General features: G+C 44.7%; 1 protein-coding gene across 4 annotated transcripts in view; it reads left to right on the forward strand.

Moving 5' to 3' along the window:
• The window catches only part of DNAAF9 (dynein axonemal assembly factor 9), an 83,059-nt gene that overhangs the window by 39,566 nt on the left and 30,129 nt on the right, over positions 1 to 13,364 (forward strand). For all 4 annotated transcript variants that reach the window (XM_083185662.1, XM_083185589.1, XM_083185749.1 and 1 more), the window contains 9 exons: positions 1,953 to 2,040; positions 3,920 to 3,996; positions 4,372 to 4,416; positions 4,496 to 4,541; positions 5,516 to 5,627; positions 7,538 to 7,608; positions 8,256 to 8,306; positions 8,430 to 8,517; positions 10,858 to 10,961. In XM_083185662.1, coding sequence (XP_083041788.1) covers positions 1,953 to 2,040; positions 3,920 to 3,996; positions 4,372 to 4,416; positions 4,496 to 4,541; positions 5,516 to 5,627; positions 7,538 to 7,608; positions 8,256 to 8,306; positions 8,430 to 8,517; positions 10,858 to 10,961 — 682 coding nt within the window. The remainder of the gene's footprint in view (positions 1 to 1,952; positions 2,041 to 3,919; positions 3,997 to 4,371; positions 4,417 to 4,495; positions 4,542 to 5,515; positions 5,628 to 7,537; positions 7,609 to 8,255; positions 8,307 to 8,429; positions 8,518 to 10,857; positions 10,962 to 13,364) is intronic.

Below are 13,364 nucleotides of genomic sequence, written 5' to 3' on the forward strand. Positions count from 1 at the left end.
AGTGTCATTAACCTATTATCCTCAGTGACAGAAGTAGCAGTACACACTGCCTGGCATTACATGGCTACAGTACAGCATACACTTCCTGTGTCAGTGTCATTTACCTATTATCCTCAGTGACAGAAGTAGTGTAATATACTGCCTGGCATTACATGGCTACAGTACAGCATACACCTCCTGTGTCAGTGTCATTTACCTATTCTCCTCAGTGACAGAAGTAGCGTAACATACTGCCTGGCATTACATGACTACAGTACAGCATACCCTTCCTGTGTCAGTGTCATTTACCTATTATCCTCAGTGACAGAAGTAGCGTAACATACTGCCTGGCATTACATGGCTACAGTACAGCATACACTTCCTGTGTCGGTGTCATTTACCTATTCTCCTCAGTGACAGAAGTACCGTAACATACTGCCTGGATAGTGGGCTCAGTCTCTGCTCTGACTCCACTAAGTCTGGCCTGAGACTAAGGGGGATATTCAATCTCCGTCGAGCATCTCCCGTGGGGGAGATGCTCGACGGGCCCTATTCAATGCTGTCTTCCCCGACAGTATTGAACAGGGTTTTCTTCCAGAACGAGCCCGACATCTCTAGGTGTCGGGCTCGTTCTGCCGAGAACAGCCGTGAAGTGACGAGCTGCCGGCTGCAGCTCGTCACTTCCCGGCCGCAACTCGCGGCCACGCCCCCTTCTCGCCCCGCTGCAGGCGGGACATTGAATCCCGTCTGCGTGTTCTCGGTCGAGCTGACCGAGAACGGGACTGGGTCACGGCAGGCGAGCAAGCTCGCCTGCCGTGACCTGCAGATTGAATATCTCCCTAAATCTTTACATCTCCAGCCAGAACTGACTGCACAGTGTTGTGCCCTGGGGTCTAGCGCCATCCAGTACTCTGATCCCAGGGCTGTAATCCTGCCGCTACCTGGCAGCCCGCGCTCTGATGTAGTATTAGAACAAAGAAGTGTAGCCGATGTTCAGTCTTATTATAGCCCTCTCCACTTCCCTTTGCTCAAGGAGGTGATGGCTGTACTGTAAACATGGCTCATTACCCTTGTAAGTCCGTGTTTGACTTTTGGAAGTGGCCCTCAGGCTGCCCTGAACACTGGTGCACTCCTGTAGTTATGTCACGCTTGCCAATAAGATAACTGCAGGAATGTCCCTGATAAGGAGTGAATTGTTCAGTATATCCTTCTACAACCAATTTATATATAGACTGAGGGGCACATTGTACTTTCCAGTGTGTATCACTGGCTGATGTCCATCTGATATGTATATGTATTGCTGTATGAGTTATGTATATGTATTGCTGTATGAGTTATGCTACTGTCACAGATGCTGTTCACTGCTCTCTTCATAATATTACTGTATTTGCCACTACACGGTGAAGGTTGTAATTCACCCGCACACGCTGCCCACTTACGCCACAGGCCTTCCTAATGACTTATGTTCAGGCTCCACGGATTGACATATGGGCGGAGTCTATTATATCGTTAAAAGGCCCCTATGTGATATTCGGCTAATACTGTGCCCCGTATTCAATGCGGCCGGCGAGGGGGTTAAATGGCGGGGATTGCATAAAACAAGCGTTCCTCACTGTTTAACCTCCACGCCGGCCAATCACCCTATTCAACGCAGCAGGGAAAGCCTTGCTGTCCTCTGACAGCCCAAAAAGCGAGGCTCGCAGCTAACGCAGGGAGCCCGCTGCATTTACCCGCGAGTCTCGCTATTTTAGCGGCCACATATGCAGATTCCCCCTCGCTCCCAAAACAGAGCGAGGGGGAATCGCGTTTGCAGAATAATGACAGGGCTCGCTGTGACAGCGGGCAGGCAGCACTGTTCGCTGTCGCAGTCCAACAGCAGCATTGAATACACCCCTGTGTGTGAGCGTGACCTAGGATTTATTTTACCCTTTTTATGCCCTCCTGTAATGGCATTTTTTCTCTCTCTTTTCAAGTACCATGCTAACGCAGATTTATGCGGCGGTAGTTGATGCTGTGCTCGCTGGGATTGCGTGCTACGTGAAGTCTTCAAGTTTAACAAAGGTAACTTATGTAGAATGTTGTTTGGTTCTATCACTACAGTAATATATGGGTTGTACATTAATGATGGGTACACATTAGGCAACTATTTGGATGATTGTGATGGATCAGAACAACAAATCATGTAAATCGCCCCGTGTGTCCGCTGTATTGCGATGATGATGCGCGTTCCTATTGGTTGTTGGCCGCTTCATCTGAACATGCAGGAAGAATTGTAAATATCATTAACGACAGCCTGGATGTGGCCACTGATGCAATCCTCTGCAAGATTGCACAGTGTGTATGCACTATCTTTTGTTCGGGATATCAAGGCAAATCATTGACGACATTGCAAGTCATCTCGTGTGTATCCACCTTATCTTTCTCCAAGCTGGGCTACATTTTCCCTTTGGTTTGGAGAAGAGGTTCTTGTGTAGTTTCACGGCGCCAGCATGACGCCGTGCTACTTCCGGGTTCTACGCTCGCCAAACTAACTTAACGCCATGCCAACATGGATAGTTCATGCCCCCACTGTCCACGTTGGCATGGAGTTGATTTTATATAGCGTGGCGAGCCCGCAGCGCCGCAAGGGGACTCAGACGCACAGCGCCATGTTGGCGCACCGTGAAACTACACAAGATGCCGGAGAAGATAATATAAATTGCCCTGGGTACATTCCCAGAGCCCTGTAGTCTACAAGGGTTTTTGGCTAATGAAATGTTTCATTTTATCGTGTGTTACAATTGGTTTACATTCTGACCTGGGTGTGAGTAGGGAAAAAGTAGGTGTGGTAGGAGACAGGGGTACAGCAGTACACAGTGGGGGTTACAATTGAAAACGTTTGTGGGTACTTAATGTGGATATAGTTCTTTTAAAACACGCTGTGTCTGATTCAGATCTTATATTTGTGTTTTTATGACAATCTTGAGTTAATATGATTTCAAATAATTATCTCAAATCATTAATGAATGGGAATTGGGTCACTTTGAATTCACAGATGGTTATTGTTGTACTCTACTGAATGGAGTTGTATTATGATGTGCACAGTTGTAGTGGTTTATTTTAATTTACATTGTCCAGTTGCACTAAGATTGCTTAGTCTGTGCGAGGTGCCAGGCAGTGCCAGGAAATACTAGTGTGAGCCTGTATGGCTGATAACACACATAGACCTTGGGTTAAATTGACTAAAGTGTGAGTTTTTAGAAGTGAGATATGTGTTCATTGTAGCACCCGCTATCTTTGAAAACCCATGCAGTTCCTGTTCCCTGCCTGGGGTGTCGCTGTCTGCTGTAGTGCTTCTAGCACAGGTCTGGTTGGCATATCAGTGCTGATGTACAGACCAGACTGTGCTAGAAGCACTACAGCAGACAGCGACACCCCAGGAAGGGAAGAGGAACTGCATGGGTTTTCAAACATAGCGAGTGCTACAATGAACACTATTGATCATAGCAACCAAATTCTACTTCTTTATCAAGCACCTGATTGGTTACTATGGGCAAAATATCCCAATTCTAAAAACTTACACTTGTACCCGTCACGTAAAAGAGAATTACAATCCTCACCCACCGACAAAGAGGACGGGGTCTGTAATGACTACAATGAGACATACGTCATCGGTGGTATACGTATTCCATATCAATACTAGATGCACACTACAGGGCAGCCATTCTGTGGGAGGGGCCTATGAAGTATGCAGCCTATCAGCTAACACTGGTCCAGTGACATCACGCAGGCAATGTCTCCTATTAGCAGTGAATGCATTAGATGCTTTCTCATGTACGCTATGCCCATGAAGAGGACGGTTACATGGTGTGCGGGCTCAGTAATCCCTCACTTACCGTGTCATCTAGTGACTGATGGGACCTTGATGTTGTAATGGGACCTATTTTGTGTTTTCCTCCAGGCAAAGGAAGTGGCGGAACACAATCTCTGGATGCTGCTGGACTCCTTTAATCTGGTTCAGATGAAAGCCGCTTTGAGGTTTGATGAAAGTTATTTTTTTTTCTCATTGTTTAAAAATAGAACATTCATGGGAATCACCATCAGGGACTAAGCAAACTTTACTTCTGTAATAACCGGGTGATTCGTGGTACCCTCTGTACCCCCGGTTTCTGCATGCCACCCCCCTACCTGGAGCATTGCACACACACACATGAGTAATATAGATGCAGGGCTTTGGGAGGAGATAAATATAGCTAAGGAGGAAGACCAAACAGCTAAGGTGCCGCAACCTCTACAGGCCAGCTTAGTACCCTCTGTGTAGGTGGTTCCTATGTTATACATAGTCCCCTTGGATGAACAGCAATGTAACATACAAATCTGCTCTGTTAAGTCACAGTGTCCCTCTTCTTACAGGTCTAAAGTGACATTTCAAATAGAAGCTGTGAACAGTCTGGGCAGGTAACGTGTCATTCCTCTATTGACCTCATCATGCTGGAAGTCACATGACTAACGCTTACGGACTGTTTTTTGCTTACAGGATTGTGCCATTGGACCATAACGATAGCACACATCTAATTAAGACTGTAAGTGACTGTATGCATTTACCTTCTGCATGTGTCCGAGAGCAATCTGATCTGTTATAGGGTGATAAACCTTCTGTAGCAGTGATCCCTGCATGCCTGTATGTGTCTCTCCTCCTGCCTGTCGCCCAATAGTGGTCAACCTAATGACTGTCATCTAAAACTTGTCAACCTAACGACCCCCCCCCCCCCCCCTTGTACTATATATAAATGCAGCAGGAGAGGCGCATATAAACCAGTCCACATACATAAGCTCTGACCCCTGTACTTCTGGGTATGGATTATAGGATCGACGTGCGGTAGATTGAAGTACTTCTGGGGTTTCCACAACCCTAAATGAAAGCACACCTCTATCTGGTGATCAGAGGACAGACAGTGGGGTAAATGTATGACGCTTGGAGAAATGGAATCTTTCCCTATAGAGAACATTGGGGTAGATGTATGAACAGTGATAAGGGAGGAGAAGTGATAAAGTGCCTGACTGTCAAGTTGTAGTCTGGGTTTAAAAAGGAATAGTCAGGAGCTGATTGGCCGGTGATAAAGTGCCTGGTACTTTATCACTGCTTCATACATCTTACCCCATTATGTGCAAGGTGATAATGCTCCAGCCTATCAGCTCCTACCTGTCAATTTACATATTGGAGCTGATTGGCCGGTGCATTATCACCTTGCACATAACGTTCTATTTGGGGTTAGATTCCACTTCTCCAAGCTTCATACAGTTACCCCCAGTTAGCTGCAGGCTGCCGCCAGCTTCATGAGCTGTTCTCATAGGTGCAATCACCTAATTTCCTGCACGATGATGCCTCCAGATCTGCATCCTGCTAAGCCGCTCGCAGGTAACTGAATCTGGCCCGTATCTGTCATCACCTGCTTTTGTTTAGTGTTGGTAGGATTTATTCTAACACTAAAAGTTATACATTGTATGGAATAGCGCGCTGGAGCATTGCTGATCATGGCGTTCGCCTCTCTTCCAGGCTTCCATGGCCGTGTACGACATTCCTGACCTGCAAGGCGGAAGAGGCAATTTGGGGTCCATTGTGTTTTCTGAATCGTTTTTGAAGTCGGAAATTCTTGTACGAGACAAAGGTACAAAGGTTTCTGTCATATTTATAACTCTTATCATTCTGTACCAAATCCTGTACAGGTGTGTCCTCTCTTACTGGGTTCCTGTATGCCGTACGGTGTGAGGCGCCAGCTCGACTAAACCGCTCTGAGGCTTATAGATGTATGAAGAAGTGATGAGGAAGGAGAACCAATCAGCACTGAAGTAACATCTAGAATTTGCATAATATAACATTAGACAGAGCAGCTGATTGGTTGCCATGGGCCACTTCTCCACTGACTCCCTTCTACTCCCTTGTAGCATATTCTTTAGTTGCAGCACCAGCAGATACAGGCACAGCAGAAGTAAGCCGCAGTTACCAAAGACCTAGTTATACAGATTTTGGCGGTCACACACAGATGTACCAATGCCGAACAGAAGTTTGGTCAGTGTAATCTAGCGGTGTCATTTTCTTGGTCTTTCTGGACCTAGACCCTAAGCCGTAGTAATGCTGTAAGATAAATGGTCCGATCCTCATGGCGATTATCTGCGTCCCTAAATGAAGCAGCTCATATGATTTGACCACCTGATCTGACCGTTTCAGGAGCATTTGAACCCAGTGATCAGCTAACGCTATTGGCAGCACACATGTGCAGCATCGGGCTAATCAGCCGACATTGGACATTCGGCACAATGAATATGTAGGTGTCTACCCAGCATAGGAAAGGGCACATCTGTCACCAGCGGAGAAACCATCGCCAGGGTTATCTGTGTACCAGGGGCTGTGTTGGACATGTGCTGTGTAATACAAATCATTCCGGTCTTGCATTGTGCTTACATAAACAGACATACCAGTTCCTCTACTGGTGGGATGTGTTGGGACTGGGTGTGAATATTTATTTTGGTGTGATGCCTTTTTGGGTGGGAGAACACAGTGTATTTCATGGTGCTTGTACTACAGATAAACATGGAAGTGGGAGAGTAAATAAATAATGGGCATGTTTGGCTCTATAATTATACATCGGGTGTTGTTCTCCCGGTGCAGCGCCCAGTGATGTTTCGTCTGTGGGAAGTAAGAACCCAGAAACACGTTGTCATATATTCTACAAACAGTGTATTTTCTTTCACGTCTCTGTGGATTAGCATTACATGTTACACCTTAAACGTAAGGACAGATGTCTGTAAGTATATAGAGTATATATCAGTGATAGGGACCCTTGGCACTCCAGCTGTTGTTGAACTACACCTCTGAGCATTCCTTTCTATGGTTTTGATACTAGACCATGCTAAAACTGTTGCAGAGCATGCTGGGATGCGCAGTTCAACAACAGCTGGAGTGTCAAGGTTCCCCATCACTGTTATATATTGTACACTAAGTACAGATAGCGGACAGGTATGTAACTCACAGATAGTGTGAGCCCATGTATATGTCTGTAAGTGTATAGAGCAGGCATTCCCAACCACGGTCCTCAAGGCACGCAAGTGATATCCATGCTTCAGCACAGGTGACTTAATTCGTACTTCAGCTGAAGCCTGTATATACCTACAATCTGCAGTGTTAGTGAGGACTGAGGCTGGGAATGCCTGGTATAGATCATTGTATCCAACTGTAGTCCTCCAGAGCTAGCAACGGTTTTCTAGGTCTCCTCACAGAATCACAAGTGAAGTAATTAGTTCCAGCTGGACATTGTTTAAAATGTGTCTGTGAGTAATGACTCACCTGTGCACCAGTGAGGTGGGCTGGGAAACGTAACCTGTTGGTAGCACATGAGGACTGCAGTTGGCTACCTCTGGTATAGATTATATAAGGTACAGATATGTGTGTTAACTCCCTATGGTATGTACTGTAGGAGGCATGAGGCAAAACCTAATTCCACTGTACCTGGGTAGTTTGTAGACGGAGACTGACCATTCCATTGCTGTACTGACACATGTCGTCTTATCATTTTCCCAGATGGTGCTATTACATCAGATAATAACCACATCATCCTGACTGCTGCTGTGCCACGCTATCTATCATGGCTGGTTAGTGCTGTGTCTGTCTATGCAAAGTCTTATGTATAAGAGGTATACATGTGCAGCCTGTGTTATAGAGGGCAGGGTATGTGTTACCTCCATCCTATCTATCATCCTCTTGCATAAGCATTACAAGCCTTAAATGATCATAACACTACGTAACTCCCAGCTTAAATTTGCAGTTGGTAACTGTCATGTTTGAAAAATGACAGTTGTGAGCTGATAAATGTAATAAATCTCGTTGATAAATAAAAGTGATTTTTCTTTACATGAAGGAAGCAATAAAATGATCTGACTTATTCAGTTATATGTTTCCACTTACTGACGTTTTTTCCCGGGTTGACAACGTTTTCGCTGAAAGAGGAAAGCGGGGCGGGCCGGCAGTTGACAGGTGTCAGCGAGCGCAGGTGGGGACTGGCAAGGCAGCATGTAGGGACTGTCAGGTGGTCGGGCAGCGGGAGGCACCTGCACAGTGGCCAGCGGGTCAAGAAATATGGGTAGGCTGTTTCCACAGCTTGTTACCTCTGTTTTTCCCACTAAATACCCTGCAGGAGTCCCCGATAAAAATCCCGGGTCACTACACTTACCTTGTCACCATTTCATCCAAGCTCCACTCAAGTCGTTTTACAGTAAGCTAAACCCTTTTTGTTTTTCAGGTTGAAGATAATGAAGTGAAGCTTTCTGAGAAAGCCCAGAATACTGTGAAGGTGAGAACGTCTGAGCGACCATTCGGGCCTCTTAGCCCATTATCCTGATTCCATATGCGCGATGTGAATACTTTGCATTGACTGTCCATGATGCTGGTATAACTGGCCACTGCTGTTTTCCAGGAACATGAATCCTTTCTCGGGAGCTTCCTGTCCGGCGGAGACGGGGCGTTCATGTGTTCCAGCAGCCAGCACATATCGCCTGAGGAAGGTAAGATACCACAGAGAAGGCTTCTCTCCATCTATTCCATTAACAGAGATTTCCTTGTTCATATACAGAGTGGCCATACGTAACATTTCCCATCCCCTGTAGCATGCTCTGGCAACCAGAATGAATCCTATAGATTGTAAGCTTGCAGCAGGGCCCTCCTACCTCTATGTCTGTCTGCTGTTACCCAGTTTGTTCTATCACTGTCTGCAATTGTAAAGTGCGACGGAATCTGCTGCGCTATATAAGACGCTGTAACGGAATCTGCTGCGCTATATAAGACACTAACTGAATCTGCTGCGCTATATAAGACACTGTAACGGAATCTGCTGCGCTATATAAGACACTGTAACGGAATCTGCTGCGCTATATAAGACACTGTAACGGAATCTGCTGCGCTATATAAGACGCTGTAATGGAATCTGCTGCGCTATATAAGACGCTGTAACGGAATCTGCTGCGCTATATAAGACACTGTAACGGAATCTGCTGCGCTATATAAGACACTGTAACGGAATCTGCTGCGCTATATAAGACACTGTAACGGAATCTGCTGCACTATATAAGAACCTGTAGATATATGAGAATAAAAGTAGTTTATAGTGCAAAAAGCTGTAAAAGAATAACAGGACTAACCTGTAAAGAGCACTTACCTTTATTGTGTTACACAGCAATAATACATTTCATACTGTGCAGCACCATACAGATGGGTCCTCCTACCGCTAGTCTCAAAATTAAGCATCAAAATTTGTCAGTTTTCCAGCATTTCCAAGCAAATGGTCAACTGTCATTTGCTCTCATCCATAACCAGGTTTTTGTTCTAACCAGCCAGATCTGAAGATAAATCTGTAGGTGTATGGTCACCTTAACCACTCTGAACAGGGAAAGTTTTATGGTACTGCTTTCCTAGCACGGCGCCCACAATCTAGATTGTATGTGTGGGGCTGATATCTCAAGCATCTCAGGCATCTTATGTGTTTGTGCGGCATAAGATGCATGAGATGATGCAATCGACGAGATTTTTACATTGGAATGTAAAAAGCCCCCAAAACCCCAATTTTAATTGCTAACCCCCCCTCATGGGTGAAATGCCCCCCCCCCCCCCCCCATTGTTAACGCCACCCCACTATTGACGCCAACCCAAAGCGTGGCGAGCGCAGTGAGCCCGCGAGGAGCGGCGGTACGCGTCCTCCAACCTTTTCATACCCCCACTATCCACGTCGGCGTGGAGTTGTTTTTATATAGTGTGGCGAGCCACCGAGCCCAAAGCGTGGCGAGCGCACGCGGAATACATATAAAGTAGTCCGCGGGGCTCACCACGCTTCGGGCTCGGTGGCTTGCTGCGCTCGCCACACTATATAAAATCAACTCCACGCCGACGTGGATAGTGGGGGGTATGAAAAGGTCGGAGGACGCGTACCGCCGCCCCTCGCGGGCTCGCTGCGCTCGCCACGCTTGGGGTTGGCGTTGATAGTGCTGGTGGCGTTAACAATGGTTATTGGGGGATCACGATTTTTTATCTCATGGATCTCATGGATCTTATGAATGCATAAGATCCATGAGATTAAAAAAATCGGGTCCATCGCGTTGATTGTATGCCTTAAGTACCTTAAACTTAAGGCATACAATCAATGAGACGGGCGCCGTGCTAGGAAAGCAGTACCAGTTTTATCATGAAATAAAATAACGTTGTGTCTGCCCTAATATTTTGAATTAAACAGGACTGATAATGGAAGAACAAAATAATACCAGATTTTACATAGATAATATAAAAAAAAATATATATATGTTCATTCGCTTTCATATATAAAACTTCCCTTTTGTAGGTGATATATGCATTGTGAGGAGGGTTAATGTAATGATCTTTCCTGCAGCTTACGGAGGCGTCTTTGTATCAGATACTGATGGCTTGTGCCCTGTTTTATAACCTCATTTGTCACGTTACTTCATTGTTACAAATAAAATAAGAAAATATTCTATATACACTACACCGATAAATACGAGAATGTTGTAATTTAAACTACTATAGACTACCCCTTAATAGCCATTACATACAGATTCTTCCCTTTAAATGACTGTGTAGAGGGCGTCTATCAGAGGACCAATCGGGTTAGTCGTCCCTCATCCGCTATTGTAGTGTTGCACAGCTCCAGGTTTTTCTGGTACTGTCAGTTGAGAGTCTTGCTCCGGGAATAACCACTGTACCGGCAGGCCCCCGGGGATCCTGGGAATGTAGCGGTAACAGGTGTTTTCAGCATCTGGACTTGACCATAATATTTTGTTATTTCTGAGCAGCCCCCACGTGATACACTTTTAATTATTTGTTCATTTCATTTTTTACAGGTAAATTATATTTCTTTTCTGACGGCGTCCTGTTTGTTCACCCCAACCATGGAAGCGTTACAGTACCGAGGAGTCACATGACCTCTGTCAAGTTTCATGACGGTGTAAGTTCCTGCTATCAAAAAGTGATTGTGTAGCATTTTATTAATGCATCCTATATGAAGTGCCTTTCCTCCAAGTCCTGTATCCTAATTCTTATCTGTCTGGCTCTTAGAACATAGGAAGTGATGAGCTTCCTTCAATGCGTTTTAAACTGGAACATCAGGCAATTGCATATGTAAAATAAAGCCTAAAGCTCACCCCAGCCTGTCAATCACTAGGAAGTAGTGACATCACTGAGAGTACAGCATATCCATTTACTAGGAAGTAGTGACATCACTGAGAATGCAGCATATCCATTTACTAGGAAGTAGTGACATCACTGAGAATGCAGCATATCCATTTACTAGGAATTAATGACATAACTGAGAATGCAGCATATCCATTTACTAGGAAGTAGTGACATCACTGAGAATGCAGCATATCCATTTACTAGGAAGTAGTGACATCATTGAGAATGCAGCATATCCATTTACTAGGAATTAGTGACATCACTGATAATGCAGCATATCCATTTACTAGGAAGTAGTGACATCACTGAGAATGCAGAATATCCCTTTGCTAGGAAGTAGTGACATCACTGAGAATGCAGCATATCCATTTACAATGAAGTATTGACACCACTGAGAATGCAGAGTATATGTTTTCTAGGACCCAATGACATCACTTAACATGCAGCCTATCCATGTACTAGTAACATCACAGAGGATGCAGCCTATCCATTTACTATGAACTAGTGACATCACTGAGAATCCTATGGGAAAATTTGAGCGCTAGGGACAGGTGTACTGTGCCGCGTACAGATGGCTGCCTTCTGGTAGAGGCAGCTTTGGGGGTAAACAGGAAAAAAGAACCAGTGGGCGCCTTCTGTACGCTAAAACAATTTATTACACAAATAACACAAAAACTGAGAATGCAGCCTATCCATTTACTATTAAGTAGTGACATCACAGAAAATGGTTCCCTCGCTGTTTAGGCATCTGGCACCTTCTGACTTTATATTTCATATGAGGTGTGGAGGTACTCTCCTGAGGGTGTACAGATATAATCACAGGGAAAAGAGGAAATCACTCCTTTTATGTGCGGGCACTCCTAGAAATTAGTCTTACACGTAACTTGTATTTTTAAATGCTGACTAACAACTTGCTAAGGTTAGTGTATGAACCAAACGGACAAAGACAATAACATGTTTAGTGATCTCAATTAAAATATCTGGGTAGCAAGTGAAACAATGGATTGGGGGTAAGGTAGAGGGAGTTAGGAGTCCGCACACACTTTTCTTTAGAGTATCCCCTATATTTTATTGGGGGGGTTTTGCCTTCAATTACTGGTTATTTAGGCAGCGGGTGCTATCCAGGCAATATGGTTAGAGTACAGGTTCAAAAGAGAGAAGAATTGCTGTAGCAAGTGAAACATAAGTGATGACTATTTCAGTAAGAGTAGCGATACTCAGTCATCCTCACAGCAGGCACGGAATATATATTTCAAATGTTATGTAAAATACAGTTTCATTATTATTATCCTGTATTTATGTGGTTCCATAAGGGATCCGCAGCACCCAGTTACAGAGTACATAAATAGGCAAAACAAGAACGCAGGGTTACAGTACAAGATAATGTAGGACAAGTACTGGATATATAAACATAGCCACATCCGCAAATGTCAATGAATTAAGTATTGGGGTGACAGAAATCCAAATGGAGTATGGAGTCAAAGAGATGGAAAAGCACGTGAGGGAAGAGGGCCCTGCTCATGAGAACTTAAGGTGGCAATACACACGCAGATTTATCTGCAGATCTGGCTGGTTGGAACAAAAACATGGTTATGGATGAGAGCAAATGACAGTTGACCATTTGCTTGGAAATGCTGGAAAACTGACAAACTGTCACTCATCCATAACCAGGTTTTTGTTCCAGCCAGATCTGAAGATAAATCTTAGTAGTGTATGGGCACCTTTACATTGTAAAGGAGAGGTGCAGACTGGCAGGGGTGACACAGATGGGGTATTGGGCCAGTAAGTGTTACAAAGGTAATTGTACTGAACATGGAAAATGTAAGTCTAGGAATTAAATAGCGTCCCATTGTCTCAGCAGAGTTCTTGTGATCTAAATAGCCCAATGTTGTAATCATCTGTACAGTATTTGTCATAAAGACTTTCAAGCAGCGTTTAATGTATCACATGAAAGTATTATGTGTTCACAAGCAGTAAATTATTTGTACCCCTGTAACGCCACCTTGGAGATTGGAGGCGCCCAAACAGGGCAACAGTCCGAGCACCGCACTCTGCTCCCACGCAAACACCTCTGAAGGCTGCGATTTTTTTTTCTGACTTTAGGCCTGATTCAGAGTTGATGGCTGATCAGTGAACTCACAGTTCAACCGATTTATCGATGGACTCCGTATGCTTG

The sequence above is a fragment of the Crinia signifera genome, chromosome 1, assembly GCF_055691185.1.
Source record: "Crinia signifera chromosome 1, ASM5569118v1, whole genome shotgun sequence".
Classification (NCBI taxonomy): Eukaryota; Metazoa; Chordata; class Amphibia; order Anura; family Myobatrachidae; genus Crinia; species Crinia signifera.